At 37.6% G+C, this 21,171-nt stretch overlaps 2 protein-coding genes and 1 long non-coding RNA gene across 3 annotated transcripts in view; 2 read left to right on the top strand and 1 right to left on the bottom strand.

Moving 5' to 3' along the window:
• The window catches only part of LOC136252752 (uncharacterized), a 232,625-nt gene that overhangs the window by 35,064 nt on the left and 176,390 nt on the right, over positions 1 to 21,171 (top strand). The window lies entirely within an intron of this gene.
• LOC136252892 (histone H2B-like) lies at positions 7,875 to 8,544 on the bottom strand. Its single transcript, XM_066045475.1, has one exon. It carries the CDS (start codon positions 8,473 to 8,475, stop codon positions 8,098 to 8,100), a length of 378 nt encoding a protein of 125 aa, XP_065901547.1. The 5' UTR covers positions 8,476 to 8,544; the 3' UTR covers positions 7,875 to 8,097.
• LOC136253325 (histone H2A-like) lies at positions 8,690 to 9,272 on the top strand. The gene has a single exon (XM_066045970.1). It carries the CDS (start codon positions 8,773 to 8,775, stop codon positions 9,178 to 9,180), a length of 408 nt encoding a protein of 135 aa, XP_065902042.1. The 5' UTR covers positions 8,690 to 8,772; the 3' UTR covers positions 9,181 to 9,272.

Below are 21,171 nucleotides of genomic sequence, written 5' to 3'. Positions count from 1 at the left end.
AACAGGAAGGATAGTGTGCGCTGTAGACTTCAACAAGAACTGGATAAAGTATGAAGAAACCTTAATGGGAATTTTGGTACGATTCGGAAGCAATTCATTGCATGACACAATTTGGCCAATGGGAGATGAGAGTAGACTTAACAAAAGAAGATGGCTCCTCTTCATGTGTCCACTACGATCAGTTCAAGGTGGGAAGTGCCAGTTAAGAGTATAAATAATACAGTTGGAGGATACACTGGACTGGAGTAGATGGTGATTAATTTACAGGAGGTAGCCAGCCAGCAAACAATTTAAACTTTACAACTTTAGATAATGATAATGATTTACAAGCTTCTTTAAACTGTGCAACTGTGTATGGAGGTGGATGCAATGCTATGACATCAATCCCAACTTGCAATTGCAACCACTGAAGTATATGATCACCCATACAATGCACTCCAAATTGAGATGATGATACGTCCTAAGGACTGTATTGTAGCACATGCAGCTATATATGGCATTTCCAATTGTATGTACTGTACATAATACATACAAGAGTGGATGTAGGATTTCCCGAGGGGGGTGCTAATTACAAGCTATAGTGCAGGCTAAAAATGTGGCAACTGGTTTATACAACTATAGTAGTGTAGTGTGAGAGGTACACTTAGCATGAGGAGCATGCTTTATCTAGCTAGGGGTCCGGGAACATGCTCTCACAGGAAAATTTGCAAACTTAGCTTTCTGATATTGAATAAGTGTTGTACCTAAGCCACTGTAACCAAGAGTAAAGAACCAAGTGCCATTATTTTCTAGCAGTGGTAACCAGTTTTCATAAAAGGGCACAGCATAATTTCAGAAGTAGCTATGGTTTGAGTTCAGAGTTGAAGTTCAAGGCATCTAGAAGTTGGTCTTGTTCTTTTCAATTTAAAGAATTTTAATGATGAATGCATGCTCTATTAGAGTAGTTGACTGTTCTATTAGACTATTGTGATGTTTGGCAGCTTTATTAGCAGTTTACCCCTACAATAAAAATTTGATCCCCTCTTGTTGATTCCTAGAAGAGCTCTTCTCTTCTCACTCCTTCCATGTTTGCATTGCCCACGTGTGCTTTAGATACAATTTGCACCTGTACTGTAGCTTCTGCTATCTGTAGCTGAAATTTTGGAGGTCACCCTAATCCGCCCTTGCCATTTACCTATTTTTTTGTATTACATATTATATGAAGCTGACCATGGCCATTGGGATAATCACACCAAGTTGTCATAATCTCAGTATACACTATGTAGTACGTATATAGATAGGATACAGATTTCATGTCCAGTGAAGTGGTGTACAAAACACAATGGAATGGAGATGCCTAGAAAGTTCCTGCCTACAGTGCAATACAATTATAATTTTACTCCCATTAAAACTCCCATTAAAAGTATGCAAGGTTTAATGAACTACATAATTATAGATATTAATTTTCTTTGTGCAATTCTCGGTGCTTGATAGATGTATTAGCTAGGTTGGCAAAACTGTCTTTACAGTGTGTGTTGTGGACCAAATATGATGGGTGGATTAAAAAATAAATCATATGTTGAAGACACCACACTAGGATTACAGTTCAAAGGTGTTGATCACTGTATTTATCTTTTAGTACAGAGAATTTGTGGAAGGTGTTCATGACTCCTCATTTCTTTACTGTTATCAGCCATTTATTGACTTTAGCATTAGTGTGCAGTGCAGGCACTGATCTGGGAGGAGGTGAGGGTGGATGGAGTAGCTAACCACCAACCATGTATGGCCTGGCATGCAGCCAGTTATACATGCAATATTCACTAAATTAATGTTTTTAATCTTGATTATTATCATTTTTCACTACTATATATTATTTTTTATATTTTATTAATAATGAACTATGCAAACCCCTGCATTGCATGCTAATCAGATTCTAATTCTAGCTACCCAGCAGTCTATCACCTTGTAACAGCTGGTAGCACTAACGAATTTAACGAAGATAATGGGCAGTACTACCACCAAACAGGCAGAGGAGTGCTTGAATGAAAATATGCATGGAATCTGCTTTAGGGTAAAATCAATTTTTATATATCATTATTCTTTTGTAATTACCAGCAAATCACCTTAGGGCTACATGTGGCATAATGCGACTGCATAAAAATAAACTTTTATTTAAGTTGGCTTTTTAAATAGCAAGTAGTGAAAAACAAGCTCTTTAAGGTCATGTTTCTTACTGTGGTTAGTAGGAAATGATAGATCACATTTACTTGTTCAATAGAGCAAACCTATAACACCACTTACTGTTAATTAACTTTTATGTTTCAGATCATCCTAAACTAATGTGGGCGGGCAGTTCATTATTTATAATCTTACATTCACCTGACTGTTTTATTATAGAGTGCTCTATTATATAATATTTTTTTAATTGTACCATCCTGCTGATCTTAGAAGTGAAGGGTTAAAACCTCTTCCCCTAACATTAGGGTTAGTCTTCAGCCCAACTAGTCTCCCTTCTTCTATGCCTAGTGATGTAAGCAAGTTAGTTTATACCTCATAGGCTCTGTATCATAATAATGACCAAATTACATAACAATGTGATCTGAAACATATAATATACAATTAACAATATAAGTTACCTAAGCTATCATCTCCTACACATCATGCACATTCAACAGCAGAGAAATGTGCAGTATGTGCACATGCAGGTGCACATGTGATTTGTTTTAGCCCACTCATGATCAGAGTTACTAAATATATACATGGTATGTTCCATAATAGCTATATCATGCTGCTGTGAGCTTCACTGTATGAGCTAAACAATAATTACCATTGTCAGCTCTTTCCCTGATGTAAACACTAGGACTGTCAACTTAAAAATCTGGGCCAGCCACCCATCTTGATTTATTTCTGGATCATGTGCATGACTGCAGTGGCAACCAGTACAGTTAGCGTAAAACTGTGTCACATTTTATCAATCATCTCATAAACAGCACAATAATATAGAATTGATATTGTGTTACCGCGTGACAAATATTTATGGTTTATTTATTAATTATCCGCTATATATCCCACTATATGATACATATCATAGTAAAAGATAGAAGTGCCGTAGATAGTCAGTCTGATGCTGAAAGAATGCAAGATAACATGAACACTATCCAGTTTGTATTTCTTTGTGTTTTTAGAAGTAATTTACTGAAGGAAAACATTGGGAGCATGTGCATGCATTCACTTTTGGAGTAATAGCTCCTTCAGTACTATTAATAGCTCCTTAAGTGCTATTAATTGCTCCTTCAGTACTATTAATAGCTCCTTCAGTACTATTATAGTCTACACATAACTAGTATACAGTATGATATAGCGGGCCAGCAGTGAAACAAACAATTAATTAAAATTGTGCACTTGTTTCATAAAACCATAAACTTTCCTACCTTGTAATTATGGTACTCCTCTTGTGACATGCATTATTATAGAGTGCCATCACAGATTTGACCTTTTGTGACCTTAATAGCCATGTTTGCAAAGAAAATTGATTATATATCTCTTTAACTCCCTGAGACACTAAGTTTCTAATTATTATACAATTATTTAATTACCTGTGCACAGGTAAATTGGCACCTCCCCTTCCAAAATTTTATCTTGTGCTAGCTAGAAGACTAGTATAGAAATTATACTGTTTACACAACTAGTAGAAGTTACATGCTGTACAGGTGCAATTGCATGTTCTTAAGTACACATGGGAAATGAAAGATAGAAAGGTGTCTTCTATAGGAATCAGCAAGAGGGCAAAATTTAAAACTGCATGCTAAAATTTGAAATACTCTAATAAAACAGTCAACTATACTAGGACATCCATCATTTAAAATAATTAACTATAAGGAACAAAGACTGTGAATGCTAAATCGAAATTGAACCTCTTCTTCTTCACCTGAAAATGAGTGCATGTTTTGTCGCTAAAAGTGTTTGAAATCAGTATTTCTTTGAATGATAGGCTGCATGAATATGGCTTACTGGGTTTAAAAGAATGCTGGGTTTAATAAAAAACTTGCGAGTAGCTCATCAAGTAATTCAAGGCTTTACTTATGGAACGCTTTGTACCCCTGCTCACGGTCCACCCCTGCAAAAGTAGTATAAGGATCGATCGCCATGCATCACCTTAAATTCTAGCTTTTCAAAAGGGAAGAGGATTACTCCAACATGATGGTGCAACAACAGCTGATGCATGATAGCTATATATCATTGAAGTGTCTTACTGCCATTCTTCTATATCTCAGTGAAACCTCTGTATTCCTAAAGTGTCCTGATTGCCAAGGTGTTTCCAGGTCAGTTTACATGCTAAGGGATACTTTGGGACTATTATCAAGTGTCCAGATTATACAGGTACATGTCCTCATTTTCAGGTGTCCTGATTAGCATTTTCCACTCCGCCTCGGACTTGTGTAATAACAATGATATCACCCTTGTAAAGGGATATAACTATAACGTACATCCTACAGGATAAACTTACAGTGGAAAATGCTAATCAGGACACCTGAAAATGAGGACATGTACCTGCATAATCTGGACACTTGATAATAGTCCCAAAGTATCTCATTCAAGTAGAGTCAAGACTCCCATTAAGCAGTAACTCTTATTGCATTTTTTTTCTCTCCTTTCTTTGTATGTTTAATTTGTTTCTAGGATATGTCCGTTTATCATATGTATAAGATATCAGTGACCAAAAACAAAAAGGGACTATTATTATATACCAGTGCGCGGGGGTGCGCAGAAGTTTACGGATAGTAAATTTAAGTTCCAGTTCGAGTTCGAGTTCCAGTCACTGTGCTCAAGATTTCGTCCGAATTGTGTGGAGATTCTACTTCGTAGCTACAAGAGAGACCTTACATACTACCTACAAACTGTAGCGAAGACGAAGCAGCGGTTCCAGGTACGATTCGCCTTCGTTAGAAGTTGGTATCATGGTGGTGTCGCGTGGTGTGCAAGAGAAAAATAAAGACCAACAAGTGGCTACCGTAGTCCGAGATAGAACTGACGATGAAGCTAGAGGAAGCGAGCTAGAGGGAAAATTGTCACGGACTATTCTTGACACTGATTTGTTAAACTGTAGTGTTACTGTGTAAAGGATTAACAGTTTTCTTGTAAGATTTAGTGTTGTATTGGTGTGTTTTGTATCAATATTTCCTTATTTGGCTCTTTGTTCCATTTGTAAACAATGCCATTCGCGGTTTATTATGATGTCACGAACGAGACTGAGTGGCTCCGCAACAGGGTGATAATTGTTCCTCATGTCCCATTCAAGTGAGGTCTATAATAATGATTGAAGACAATGGTGAAACGCTATGTAATAGCTACAGAGCCTCTCAACAGCGGTGTGCCTCCAAGTAGGATCGCAGTACTAGTCAGTCATGCGTTAATTATGGCATGATTACATACAGCCACATTATTGGCTTATAAATAATGTTGTGGTGTCTCGGATCTCTATCTCCTGTAACAGATACTGGTAGCAGCAGTAAGGCTATAAATGTAGTTTAGTTACTGATGAGTTAACAACACTTCCGAATCAAAGAAGTGACCTGAATACTTGAGCATCTCCAAACAGTTGAGTGCCCTAGAATACTATTTTCTCTGTGTGTAATTCGTTCACAACAGCTGCAGATTCACTGTTCATTATGACTTTGATCAGGGATAGAACACATCTTAGCACTGTACCTCACTGAAAATGCAAAATGGGCCCCCAGATTAAGGGGGCAAGCAACTATATGTCCTATGGCTTCCATGAATAAAATTGTGCATGTGTTTTATATGAAGCTGTAAAACCAACAGATACTGTTCTCCACCCAATGAATAAAACATGATTTAGTTGAGACATTGAACTTCTGTTTAGTGCAAATCTGAGTGAAGTCCTCTGAAGTATGTACAAATTATAGCACAGTTACAAAACACTGTAATTTTAGCACTAAAATTGATTCTCCTCCTACAGCTAATTGTGAAATTCCCCAAAAATTCTTGTAGTTGCTTGTAGTAACATTATCTTTAAAAGTATGTATGTAAACAAATTTTTAGAAATGACTTCTATGGCTTCAAAAGAAGAGATTACTATTTTTCATAGAAAATTTAGAGAGTTCAATAGCTCATTTGATAAAATACTTCAAAAAATTACTTCCATCCTTTTGTTACAAACATATACTTAGGTAGCAGATGACAAAGTTTAAGAAGCATAGAACTAAAACTGTGAGACTAGATCCAAAATTTATAGAATTTTCATTCTTCAGGTAGGCATTCCAGTATCTGAGATTTTTTAATTTAAAAATTCTCCGTATATTCCCCAATAGAACCCTGGCACAAAATAACAACTTGTGTTTAACTTGGGATTGCTCTGTCGTCCGAGCTCCAATGAGGATGAAAACCGCTGTGGAGTTTGTCCACACGCTGATCATCATGAAAATCTCAAGTTTTATCGTGCGCGTTTCATATAATTAAGTTTTGTGTTGTTTTGTAATCTTTTCAAGCCTTGTAATGTATGTAGAATACTTTAAAAACATACTGTCGGGTGGAAGGTAGTCACTGGTGCTTACTTTAAAGTACGTAGTTACTTCGCTCTGGTTAACGATTTTCAGCTCCAGAGCAATTTTCTGATGGCTGTGTCATCAGCTCAAAAGTATAAACCACTTCAAAGTCGACATAACAATGCCATAATTGAAACCACAACTCCACCTTAGGTATTGTTGCATCATTGTGGCACCTCCACTTTAGTTGTTTACCTTTATAAGTTGTTAACTTGATGTTTTTGCTTACTTGACATAGCCTCTTGCCTATAGGCATACACCATTGTATTGAGAAGTGTGCAGTAGGTGAAACATATTTGTTCACCACAAAGCATACAAAAATCGCTGAGATCTTATACAATCTGAAGTTACTCTCATTACATGTACAAACTTGCAGCTAGAAGCAACTGCAGTTTCAAGATAGTCCAGATTGCTAGATGGCTTCCTGATTCAATTGTGCCATTTTTCCCTTTAAAATGTATGGGGAGCCCCGGAGAAAAAATGTACCTTTTTCAATTTTTAAGCACTGTGCATGCCAAAGTAGCTAATTCCAGCCCAACACAAACTATATATTTCTGAGATCGGCAATCATTACTCTATATCTATTGAGCATATAAAAAGCCCATTTTTCCAAAATTTAAAAATTGGGCTGGAATGCCTACTTTAGGTCTAAAATACTAAATTTAGTCTTAAAGTCAGTACTTCTAACCAGAGGTGGTGATTTTTAATTACCACAAACACGTCTGATGCAAAGGGGGATAGAAAGCAAGCACAGATCAATGAAAACCAAAGATTTTGTATGTGAAGCCATAGGAATTAGTAGCATGCCCCCTTAACATGCATGCAGACACTTATTAGCCATTATCTGTCAAGAAGTACAGGTGTAGAGTCTCACTTGATTTTTGTTATTTGTACATTTACAATAGGACATTAATGTTGATGGATAATACTCTTGGTTTCCAACCTTTATACAACAGCACAAACGGCAGATGAAAACGTTTTGTAAGCATTTATTGAAAGTGACGAGAGAACAAAACATGCATGCCATTCATATTATTTTTCCCGGGCCAGATGAACTGCCCTTGCCACCACCCCCAGTATACTAGGTGTTAAAGTGCTGGACAGCTGGAAATACCAGCAATCATACAGGGCCGCCAGACTCGAGTAGGCCAGATCAATATTAGTGGTTGATAGACAGCCAACTGAAGAGTGATGACCCCTCAAACACATCACTGCAGATCTTAACCCAACATTGAAGCAAACTTCCTGAAAACTGTTGTAGCAGTGGGCCATGCCACCAGCATCTGCAAACACAAACGGTGAAAAGCAAGCTCTCTAACATGCTCATCATATGCCCGTCTTTTCTCACGTTCATGAATGCCATTCAGATTAAGTTTACAGTGACCAGGAGATAAATGAATGTGGTTGGTCATGAACATTTAATAAGGAGAATCTACTGCTACTGTAGATGTTACTAGCTTATAACACTAGCTATTGTAGTCTTTGTGAGAATAATTTTTTTAAAAGTGGTGGCTTTTATAAAAGCCGTTTGGGTGTACACCACACTAGCAATTTACTTGCTGCTGGTGTACTTGGTGACAGCCTTGGTGCCCTCAGACACGGCGTGCTTGGCGAGTTCTCCAGGAAGGAGAAGTCTCACAGCTGTCTGGATCTCGCGACTGGTGATGGTGGACTTCTTGTTGTAGTGAGCAAGGCGGGAAGATTCAACGGCAATCCTCTCGAAGATGTCATTGACGAAAGAATTCATGATGCTCATGGCCTTGCTAGAGATACCAGTATCAGGGTGGACCTGTTTCAACACCTTGTAGATGTAGATGGAGTAGGTCTCCTTCCTGGTCTTCCTCCTTTTCTTGGTATCGCTGCTGGCCATCTTGGCCTTTCCCCCAGCTTTCTTCTCTCCTTTCTTGCTTGCAACTTGCTTTCCAGGCATGACTCTTGCTTCGCACTCTGTCGAAATAAGTGCTGTTCAATTGCAACTCTATTTATACCAAACTGGGTAGGATCATTGAGAACGGCTCAATGATTTGGCGCGCGTAAAATTTCGGATGATGTAGTACACAACTCTAAAAAATCCGTACATCTGATTGGCTAGTTTTGGGAATTCGATTGATCCGTTGAAACCTTACAATGGGAGTATAAATCATCAAGAGCTGTCACTTCCAACACTTCATTTCATACCTAATTTTCATTGAATCGCTGATAGAATTTGAAATCGACGCATACAATCATGTCTGGACGTGGAAAAGGAGGAAAGGCCCGTAGCAAGGCTAAGAGCCGTTCCAGCCGTGCTGGACTTCAGTTTCCTGTTGGCAGAATTCATCGTTTGCTGAAGGGAGGCAACTACGCTGAGAGAATTGGTGCTGGTGCTCCTGTCTACCTCGCCGCAGTCATGGAATACCTTGCTGCTGAGATCCTCGAACTGGCCGGGAACGCTGCCCGTGATAATAAGAAGCAGAGGATCAATCCTCGTCACCTTCAGTTGGCTATAAGGAATGATGAAGAACTGAACAAACTTTTAGCTGGAGTCACCATCGCTCAAGGAGGTGTTCTTCCTAACATCCAAGCAACACTCCTTCCCAAGAAAGCTACTACTCCCGCTGGTGGCAAGAAGAGCTCCCAAAGCCAGGAGTACTAGATTACTTCTATCCTCAAAGACTTTTGTACAAGTCACTAAAAAATGTCACCTTGTATATATTTTTAATGCATCAAATAAATTTTCTAAATAAATGCTGCAATCGAGTATGATGTGTCTGGTACATGCATGGCAAAGGTCATACAGGGATTAGCTAGTGTGCATGTATGGTATTTGGATTAGCATTATCATGCATACCCCTTTCCAAGTTGTACACACTTCTAGAGTAGACAGCATTGTACATAAATTACAGCTGTTTTTAGAGCATTACATTATGTCATTGTTTAATTAATATGCAGTCTGATAAGTTTTAGAACATTCTTCTCATCTTCCTCCCCTTTTCTGACAGTCTTTTGCTTTCTCAGTTTAGTTTTACTATGTCCTAGCCACACATGATCAGTTGGAATGCTTTCTTTATACATCTGGAAACCTGTAGGGTGACACATCTTGCTTCGCTGTCTGGTTCAGTCACTGGTTTAACTTTGACAATGGTATCAGTTACTTTATATACTCGATATGGTCTATGGTAGTAGCTTGAACTTAGGTTGCTCATTGATTAATACAGTATTACCAACCTGAATTGTTACGGGATGAGTAGACTTATACTATTTTTTCTGAGATAATTGAGCCTGTTGAATATTATTCCTAGCAATTTCATGAATACACTTTAATTCCTTAAAGAGAACTGTGCCATATAGTCTGAGTAAATAACAGGAGTCTTTGGACAGGGGGAATGGAAATCCGATGGTGACGGTAGCTTAGCATCTCTACCATTATAGTATAGGAAAAAAGGCGTTTCTCCTGTGGAGGAATGTTGTTTGATAAGCAAACAACAATGGACAAATGTCCCAGTCACGCCCTTTGTTAGTTACTACCTTTGTTAGCATAGCTTTCAGCATGCAGTTGAAACATTCAATTAAGCCATCACACTGTGGGTGCCACTGGGTGGGATGGTGGGGAACTGCTTGATACCCATGGCAGAATAAAAACTGTATCTTGCAAAACATTGATATCTGCAAGGAATTCTGGAGCACAATCATGAATCAAACAGGTATGTCTGTAGATTAAATCTGTTAGGCTGCCACAGCATATACCTCTGGCCATTTTGTAATTAAGTATAGCCAGTGTTGAGCAAGTTACTTTGTAAAAGTAACTAGTTACATATTACATATTGCTTACAACTGAACTATTTAGTTACAGTTACAAAATGCTCATAAAATAAAGTAACTATAATAATATTACATATTATATTACTTTGTGTCCACAGCCTTAAGCTGTCACGTGTGAAACTACCACTTTATCACGTGACATGATTGCGTTGTTGGACAATGTGCAAATCTTGGTTATAAGTAAGAAGCTGGTGAATAAGCTTCATTTAGTAGGCTTCATTGTGGATAGGCGTTACTCAGAGGATAGCTAACGAGATTAGTAACTTCGTTACTTGTAGTAATAATATTATGTAATATTAGACTCGTTACAGTAACTATATTACTTAGATAATGCATTACATTTGTAAGTAAAGTAACTTGAGTTATATTACCCGTTTTTATAGTGTAATTCATTATATTAATTAGTTACCACAAAAGTAATAATATTATGTAACGCGTTATTTATGTAACACGTTACTCCCAACACTGAGTATAACTACTTGAAAGACTAAAGCATAGCAAATTTCTTTAAAGTCCATGTCAACAACGACAAAAGGTTCACCTACTGGGATGTTATGCAATGCAGGGTTCTGTTGTCCTCCTGGCACTGTTGCACAGGTAACATGACTCACACTTCTTAAAAACTGAAGAACTCATATATACCGGGCCAATAAAAATACAATTTCAATTTCTGTAGGGTCTTCTTTACTGAAAAGCATCCAACAAGTAACTCATCATGGTGTTCTGCTACTATACTTGATCTCTGAGCATCTCTGGAACTACAAGACGTCGTCTCCGCCCTGGCACATCACTGCTTTTCATAATACAGCACACCATCTAAAACAAAGTACCCTTTCTTTGCTACACTTAAAATTCTTTGTGCCACTTTCTGGTCTTCTGGTAACTTCTTTTTTCCTAAATAATTAATGATATCAACTATCTTCTGATCCTTTGACTGCTGGTCACGAATTTGTTGAATTAACTGCTCTTCAGCGCTAAATGAAACTATCAGTACTCTACCATCAAGGTGCTCTTCATTCAGCATTGGCATGCAGTCTCATTTAACTACCCTGGCTTATGTTCAAGCATGAGGTCCAGTAGGAATTGAGCAATTTTCAGGTACCATCTTGACAATAATCCTTTTGATTGACCTTTTAGATAGGGATATACAAGGGCTTGGTGGTCTGTATAAACTGTTATTTTATGTCCAAGTAAATATACTTCAAAGTGATTCAAAGCAAACACAATTGCTGCCATCTCTAACTCTGTAGAAGGATATTTCTTCTCAGGGTTGTACTAGTAAAAGCTACTGGATGTCACTCATTGTCATCACCAGCTTGTTCTAATACAGCTCCAAAACCATTCTCACAAGCATCAACCCAAAGAAAAAACTCCTTGTCAAGATCTGGTGACATGCATTAAAACTGGTGCAGATACTTACTTTATACTCAGTACTTGCATGCTTTATAGTCTGGAAGACTTCCTCACAATGCTCGTTCCATTCAAACGGTACAGGTTGACCAATGACCAGATTGTTTGTCAAAACTGTTGAAGATTTACTGATCATTCTCATGTTTCTGACATGTCTCCGGTGTAGAAATTGGCTAACCCTAGAAATCATTTGACTTCCTTTACCGTGACTGGTCTAGAAAAAGTTTGATGGCATCAATATTCAACCTTGTCCTCAGCAATAGCACACTTTGAGGGCTTTACTTTGAATCCTGCTTGCTGAAGCCTCTGCATTACTTTCTTCAAATTAGTGATGTGTTCAGAAAAGGTTTTAGATAAATAAATGAATTCAAAATCTCACCCAGCAAGCAATTTATCCATAATCTTTGAACCTATCCATTAATCTTTGAAACATTGCTGGTGCATTTGTAAGGCCAAATGGCATTCTACAGTATTGAAATAAGCCACGATGACAAATGAATTCTGTCTTTGCCTTAAACCTATCTTCCATTTTGACCTAGTGGTACCCATGCATTAGATCAAGGGTTGAAAAATACTTTGCCTTCTGGTTCCCAGTCTGTATGTAGACTTCACAGCAAGTCGTGAATGTGCTGGCACAAGCTCAGTACACTCTTCAGGCATTGTAGCCTTATCTGTATACAGAAGACCTTGTACTCTGAGGTCACAGCCACTTGTTTCTATGATATTGGCCTTCCACATCTATCCACACAGTGTGTCCAGGCATTAATTGCACAGTATATTTTAAAACCATTGAAAGAACTTTGTAGATCTGTTTGCCTGCTGTGTTTAGTTACTAACTCGAAGAAGCCACTGGTTAAGCTAAAGACTCTGTTGTGTCACCTGTAAATGGTAAATTAAAGGTGAGGATGGTACTTCTGATAATGAAACAGGCAAGATGACTGACTCTTGACTAACTAACGATTCAGTTGTAGGTACTTCAGACAACTTTTGTGATTCCAGCAACATTCCTGCCTGAGTTAATTGCTGTAGCAAACTTTCCCTAATCACCTGGATTCCATTAGAATGAGTTAATTCTTCTAAAATCAAAGCCAACAAGGGCATTTGTACCCATAATCTTTCCACAGTTCCAAACTTCTCCTTGCCAAATAGGCTTGGAAGAATCCATCATATAGCAGGGAATTTGTATGCTTAACCCTGTGATTTCAATGACAACATGTAACTTTACCAAAGCCTTGAGTGGGGACTCCTCTGCTCCAATGGGCGGAGTATCAAAAGCTACATGTTGGGCCAAACAAGACACTCAATTTTGTGTTTCTTTAATGTAGGGAAGCTATTGTTTCCTGACAATACAGACTTGTGAGCCTGAATCTATAAAATAATGCTCTTGTTGGAATGGCTCCAACTGTTACATCAATCTTGTAAGCTGAACCAACCACATTAGTATTACAGCATGTAGTTGATTTACTGTACTTTACTTACAGATAACATACGTATCCATACCTCTGACACTGCATGACTGGCTTTCACTGTTTTCAACAGCTGGTTGATTCACAATCTGGTTGAATGTTTGCTCACTGTCAGTTGACTGGTCACGTGATTGTTGACTGCTCTGCTGTTTAATATCAGCTGCATGACTCATCGTGTAACAGTTTACTGTTACGATGAACTGACTGACCTTCTGTTACAAGTTTAACTACACAACATGACCTTGCAAGATGACCCTTTTCACCACACTTAAAACACTTAACTGTTGACATACTGGTACTGGCAGACTCTTGGCGAGACTGTGGGTAATTTGTTTTTCCATCATAACTGTAATTTTTAGCTGTGCTACTACTGAGACCTCTTAAACTTGCTTTGAAACTCTCTCCCTCCTGAACCTTTGTAATTAAATTTTCTCGCTCTCTCTCTAACTGTTTCTTCAGCCTTCAACAACTTTTGAAACAATTCTCGCAAGGAACCTTCACTCATCTGGCCAATTTCTTTCTGTAGCATAACAGGAACCTTGTTCCACAACATGCCACATTAATTTTTGTATAATAGGTATAGCTATATATATGTAGTATTATTGTTCACAAACGTCAGCTTATGGATGCTGGTTGACTTACTGTATACTACAGTATAAGAAACTCAGTCACTACATACTTATTTATGTGACCGGATTTGCGAAAAGGGGTCTTCCACACACACATATGCATCCAATTTAAATTGACGTTAAAGATTGGGAAAAGCTATTGACTTGAGATTTGGTCAGTATAGTGAGTACGTACTAACATAGCAGTAAATTAAAAAAATTATGTTAGCTGAAAGACTCCTTTTTGCAAATTAATCCAGTCACATGATATATGCAGTGAGAGTATTAATTTTGATGTTCTATCACTTACTGCAGACCTAGCTATAGGTGCATAGAAACCACTGAAAATAGTAGCTAAACACTCTAATATTTAGAGCAGTTACCACACACTGTCAACACTTCCACAAATGGTTAATGTTGCAACATTAGGAATAAACAAATGCCTTAAGGAGTAAGTGGGTGCTTTTGGAGTATACCCTCCAATCATCAATGAATAACATTGCTCGGCAGTTACCACTTTAAACATTGTAGTGGAGAAAAACTTTCTCTTAAAGTCTGGGGAATATACATAGTTACACTTGTAGTTCAGAAGCAAACATAAAACACTTGGGTAAAGTGCACAAGCACATCTTAAGCACTTGCAAAAGGGCATTAAGTACAAGCATTAGCACAAATGCTTCAATTATAGTATCAATGCTTCAATTACACTATAAAGTGCTTGATATCAGCAGAACCATGAGCTTGTATTTATTAATAAAGAACAAACATTAATATCAAATGCTTCATCTACACCCTTGAACCTGAAGTGAAGACTATAAACAATCCTGTTGAGCGAAGATTTCTGCATCATCACTCCTGTAGAGCGAAGATTTCTGCATCATCGCTCTACAGGAGCTGATGATGCAGAAATCTTACTAACAATTATACATAGGCTTTACTTAGGATTTTTACTTAGATTTTTGCTTCAATATTCTTTGACTAATGAACAAGTTTTCTTTTTTTTTCCCCATAAGTCTGATGTGGTAACTATACTGCGCAGCTGTTTCTCAGTGTTGATTGTTTGTTTCTGCAGTTCTGGTTGATCTAGATACCTATTATCATTTGGGGCAGTGTTTACATGTGACCTTTAAAAAGCAATCCACACAATAAGGAAGATAAAATTGACTTATGTAGTACAGAAGGTGACATTTTCTTTGCCTTTATATCTCTGTCTTCAGCACAATTGAAAATAGTTCTTAGTGAAATGATTCCAACTTGTATAATGCAAGAAGCCAGAACATCAAAAGAAATAAAAATGATTTGTCTGCTATAGCACATTTTGGATGTCAACTGTTTAATCAGCTTTTTTGCTTAAATTTTAAAAGAAAGTTTTTAATAAAGTGCTTAACAAGTACTGGTATAGGCACAAATGCTTCAAAACAGCAAATACTTGGAGCAGTCTCAAGAGTTTTAAAATAAGTGCTTGACCTATATGTCTGGCTTCAGCAACTGCATGTCTATACTTATTATTTTACTGTTACCAGCTATGAGCATCTTACATCTTGTCATACTGACATTGCCACTTGCACCGGTCAATGTTTACACCATGCACCAAGTGTTATCATTGTGCCAATATAATATTATCAAAAACTGCTGTAATCTTAAGATGTTCCCTCACCAGCTGGCAGCGGCGGAGGAAGTAGTTGATATGAGGGGGGGCTGGGCTGACCCAGACGTATTTCTATAGTTTGGTAAGGTGAGACCAAAAAAAAAAAAAAGAAAAGAAAAAAAAAAAAAGGTCGCAACCAACTGACAAGAGCTTTCCACCTCACCAGCTACCATTTCTAGCTGATAAACTACATAAAAATCCTTTTATAGCTCGCTACACACTGACTACTTTATTAGAGTGACTGCTCTATTAGAGTATCTCGATCTTTATCACGGTTTTCAGCCCCACTCCAAGAAAGATAATTTCGGTGTGATATCATTCTGAGGGGGGGGGGGGGGGGGGGGGGGGGGCCAAGCCCCCCCTCAACAGACCGAGGGGGGGCTTTAGCCCCCTAGCCCCCCCCCCCTTTCCGCCGCCTATGCCAGCTGGAGTGTACTCAATAAAATTTGAACAAGACCATGCAGAGTTTCAATATGAATGGGATAGTTGTGGGTGCAGTGAGACACCTAATTTTAATCCTACTGAGAAGCTCATCTCATTTTCAGACTCTATATTTAAAGTTCTACTAGTGCCTATAGCCTCAGGGGGTGCAGAGGGAATGTGTGCATCTCTTCAAGCCAGAAACTACTAAACTATAGCTGAGGTACTCTTTCCTCCACCCAGTAATTCTTTTGATATAGTGTATCTGTATGGTAGATTGCCACCATTGTTTCATCACCTGTACTGCTTTTGTCATCACTCCAATAGAGCAGTCAACAAATGCCTCTGATTCACTTTACAGGAACAAACTGCAAACACTGTAAACAATAAAGTGTGCCTGACAGACCAAAAAATGTCACAATAGACCATGGTGTGCATATTGCAACATTTTTGATGTGTCAGACACTTTATTTTTTACTGTGAAAGGCTAAAATGTGGGTGGAATAATGAACCTTACAAATGTACTTCATACAAAGAAAGGTAATGTGGGTGCTAAATGCAGGGGAGTCCATCTCACAAACTGTATAATACATAATATACTCTCACAGTTGTCACCTAACATAGAAAACACAGCATTTCATCCAGCTTGTGACCGGGCTTGTGAAAATAGGGGACGTGGGCACATAAAATTTATCTACTTTTACAAAGTTTCATGACTTATAATATTTTATGTGATTGCATCATGGAATTACTTATTAAACCTTCAAGTTACAGTATGCAAATATTCTATTCCAGCATTGAGACATGAGCTGTAATGGGGTGTAGTTTTTGCCCACATGTCCTATTTTGGAGGTCCAGTCACATAGAGTCTTGCAGTACAATAAAAACTGGATGGATTTAACCTACCTATAGCAGTTAAGGCATTATTTACTACCTAAATTTTTGAAATGATTTGCAATTCTTGCATAATTGAAGTGTAAAGAAGTCAACATGAAGAAAGCAGTAGGACTAAAGTTAGTAGTAAATACTCTACAATTGGATGCACAAATCAACGACCAGATTTATCTCATTGTGAATTAGCTGTTGTGCCATCAGTACATTTCCCGCCCTTCAAATTTCCATTCCCACTGGTAGGCTCCAGCCTATCATGCCCAAAATTTTACCTATTATGCTTTTGAGCATTGCTAAAAAATTAAGCCTATTATGCTCAAAATTATGCTTTCAAAATCAAGATTATGCTCTAGAACTGACTGTTTTATTAGAGTATATCAACCTTTCCTGACTGCTGTATTAGAGTATCTCAATCTTATTCCTGCAAAGTGTGAATAACCAACAAAGAAATGGTTTAATAAGTTATATTACATGTTTTTATATATGAAATACACTAATAATACTATTGGCAGTGAATATTTGCTTTCTTTCTGGCGCACCTATTGCGCATTATTAAATTTTTGAATATCGTCCTAACATGCTGGCGTTATGCTTGATGCTTTTGGTCACCTATTATGCTTTAAATTATGCCGGCATAATCGGGCGGTGCCTACCCACTGGCAATGACAAAGATTAAATAACCATACATGGCACCAGATACTAACAACAACACTTAGAGTAGTTTAGTTTGCCAACATGCATGCACTATACAAAAGAGTGATATAGTGACCATTAATATGAATCAAACATCTTCAAACAGATGAGGCTAGCACTGTGCATAGATAATTTTTGGCTTTTCTACACTGTAATTCAGAAGTGTGTATATATACATTATCATTCACAAAGGCTGCAGACTGACTGTTCACATTATGGGCCAATCAATGCGGGCAATACGGCTAGAACAGTGTCAGGGATGGGGTTTTTCAGAAGCTGGTCAATTATATTCAGTTAATTAGAATCCACACAAAAACAGCCAAGCTGTGAAAAAATGGTGCGGCCTTAAAAAGCCTGGGTGAAAAAAGTTGTGAAATTAAAGGTGGCGGCCAAGAAATGGCTGCAATGATGTTAATGCTAATAAATTTTAACAATGCACACAGCCATTATTAAAATTTTTAGCATTAACATCATTGCAGTCATTTCTTGGCCGCCACCTTTGATTTCACAACTTTTTTCACCCAGGCTTTTTAAGGCCGCACCATTTTTTCACAGCTTGGCTGTTTTTGTGTGGATTTCACTCCTTTTTGTACTTTACAAGGCCCCAAAACCAGCCTATGGCTGACTTTGAGGTTTGTTTTTACTCACATTTCTTCTTTTCTATGTAGATACAATGATGATTATTGAAGACAGACTTATAAATGTATTTCATTGCATGATTTAATTCAATATTTGATAATATTATTGTAATACTCTAATAGAGTGCACATTTTTTTTGAGGACTTCTAATAGAACATACATAGAATGTTCTAGAACAGTCTAGAACTTCTATTGGTAGATCTATGAAATTACAAACGTTTGACTATAATATAAGCAGATTTCTACTAGAAATTTCATTTATAAAGCAGAAATTAAGTAAGGTGATCAGTCAAGGTAGCAGTGGTTCAGTGGTTAAGGATGCAGGTGTTAGGTATGGAGGTCCCTGGTTCGAACTATGGTAAGTTTTTTTTTTCGACATTTTTTGCACACCTTTTTTACCCCGTGGTGACTGCTCTATTAGAGTATCTCGATCCCGCGATTTTACACTTGCTTAGTTTTTGCTTTATAACTTTGTCGCTGTAACTCTATTGCTATTCAAACTATTAAAAGGCACTGCTACGATGATCAGCCTATCTACACACCAATTTTCAAGTTATTTCTATACTTGGTTTACCCTGTAGCCGTGACAGAAGTTTGATCTGTTTTTACGTGAATAAACGTCCATAACTCCTTGAATACTACTCAGACTTACAACAAACTTGGTACGTGAATCCACCGTTACACGTTCTTAAATTGTGCCAAAGATCGAGGCAATCGAGTTACACGTTTGCATTTTATAGCAATTTTTGCAAAGTGTGCGAAAAGAAATCGAAGCCCCCGTACGGCATAAAAAGAAGAAAAAAACGAAGAAATTAAAACGAAATTTTGGACGCCCATATCTCGCAAATGGCTGTTGCGAATTTAATCTAATTTGCTGTGTGGCGTACCCTACCTGGGGGACAGCTATAATGCAAAAATAGTGTGCTTTGGAGAAGGGGCCATGGAGCTATGCATGCGTGAAAAAGCTGTTTTCTTTCTTCCTGTAAATATAACTCACGGTGTGGTCGCCGGCTTTCTTGGCCGCACGACACACTACCGTGTGTCTTGATTAAACTTAATGGAGACTGAAGAGACTTCATAAATGTGTAAATTGAGGTGTTGATAACGTGTTATGATATGCCTTCTATCCCACACTTTGAAGCATTAATTTATTTCATAAGAACTACAATGAGGCTAACGAAGTTGTGTATGGTTTCAATCTTGCAGATTTATGGCTTCATGCTAAAATGCATGCTACCAAAATAATCTTGTGTATGGTTTAACAGTAAACAGCACAATTGATATAGCTAACTGGTAGTTATTATATTAGGGAAAGTAAGAGTGTCTTTGTTTATTTCTGTGCTATCAAGCATATGTTAAGCTTGAACAGCCTTCTTGCTTGTAAGCATGGTTGAAAACGGGGAAGTTTTATGGAGTGAAAATTTTTTGTGTAGCCACAGTAAAACTTTAACAATGAAGTTTAAAATTGTGAACAACACATTGATGGATTTGTCAGTTCATGGTGAACATATTAAGCCAAGTCACAACTATACTGTTGCACTCATAAATATTATAATTGGTTAAGTACTGTATGTACTTGATATAGTCACCACATGCAGTTTTCCTGTTCCTACTCTCTACTCCAAGTGTTTCAACAGGTAAGGCTGAAACTTTAATAACCCACTGGTTTTCCCCTAAGCAACAAGAAAGTTTTTAAAAGGAAACTCGTTGGGTTTTTGCTCAGATCAGCTGGTCATTATAAGTATCACACATTAAAGCAGTAAACACTAAACCAAGTCAGTGCAGTTATAAGTAATGGAATTGAATCAGTACTTACTAAATTGGCCAAAACCGAACAGCAAAGTAAACAGCAACAAATCTAGCCTGCTATATAAGTAGGCCTGCTATGTAATAATCATATCTACATGCATTTTGAATTTTATTGCAGGATATAAGATGATTGAACCTTGAAGCTCCTCTTCTCACATCTTACTCCTCAGGAAATTATCTTCAAATTCATGGTGGAACAAAGTTGTGAGTTCACCCATGCTGGGCTCTAAATATCGGTCTCTACTAACGGGAATGATTTACATAGGTCAGGTGGCTCTTTACCAACTCAGCTAGACCAACTATTACATGTGTATACATAATCAGTGTATGCATTAAATTACTGTACATTGCCATATATCCCCTGTTTGTAATATACAATATTATAGGTGAAGCAAAGCTTTTCATCAGTTCTATCAAGTAACGATAACTGGTTTGGTGTACTAGTAAATAAGTAAAACTGCATGGTTATTAGTTGCATTACTCTGTACTGCTGTGCTTGCTGTCAACTTTATTGCATGAGTTCTGATAGCAATTAATAATATCATTAGGTAATGCTTGGATGAATAAAGGAAATGAATGGACTGTAGTATATCCTGTAGTGACTATGGCCTGTAGCCCTTGGTTATCATGTTTCCAAAGCAGTTTCAAAAATCATGGGTACGTCATTACTTTGATATTGCATAGTATACAGTTTGTACAAACACCAACACTTTTGTAGCATTACGAATATATCCACTTTTTGATTTGAACACTTAATGGGATTAAAAATTGGAAGTCAAGTTATCGCGTGATAATGTGTGCATGTGCATAACATTGAGGAAGGTACAAAGCACTAACTTTAATTCACAAAGTCTTTTGTTGCACTGTTATCATGCATGCGAATATTTAGTGATGGTGAAACAGATCCTTCATGAATATTATGTATATACGTGTACAATTCAAGTACACTGAATGCTGAGGATATGACTTGGTTCATAATCACCTCTTAGTACTGTTTTAACAGCTAGAATGTCTTAGTACTGTATAGCCTAAATATTTCGAGGGGGGGGGGGGGGGGGGGGGATTTTTTCTGATTTCGTGGCTTTGGGGTTTATCAGCAAAAATTTATCCTTGAAATATTTAGACCTCCATATAGTCTATTACATTTTGGGAGTGTTTGCAAATCCGCGAAATTTTTATTTTTAGCAACATTGCTCAACCTCGAAATATTTGCCCCTCAAAATCTTTAGGCTATACAGTAC

This window comes from Dysidea avara, chromosome 4 (assembly GCF_963678975.1).
Source record: "Dysidea avara chromosome 4, odDysAvar1.4, whole genome shotgun sequence".
Taxonomy (NCBI): domain Eukaryota; kingdom Metazoa; phylum Porifera; class Demospongiae; order Dictyoceratida; family Dysideidae; genus Dysidea; species Dysidea avara.
Note: the sequence above shows the minus strand (reverse complement) of the source record. Positions and strands in the feature narration are given on the sequence as shown.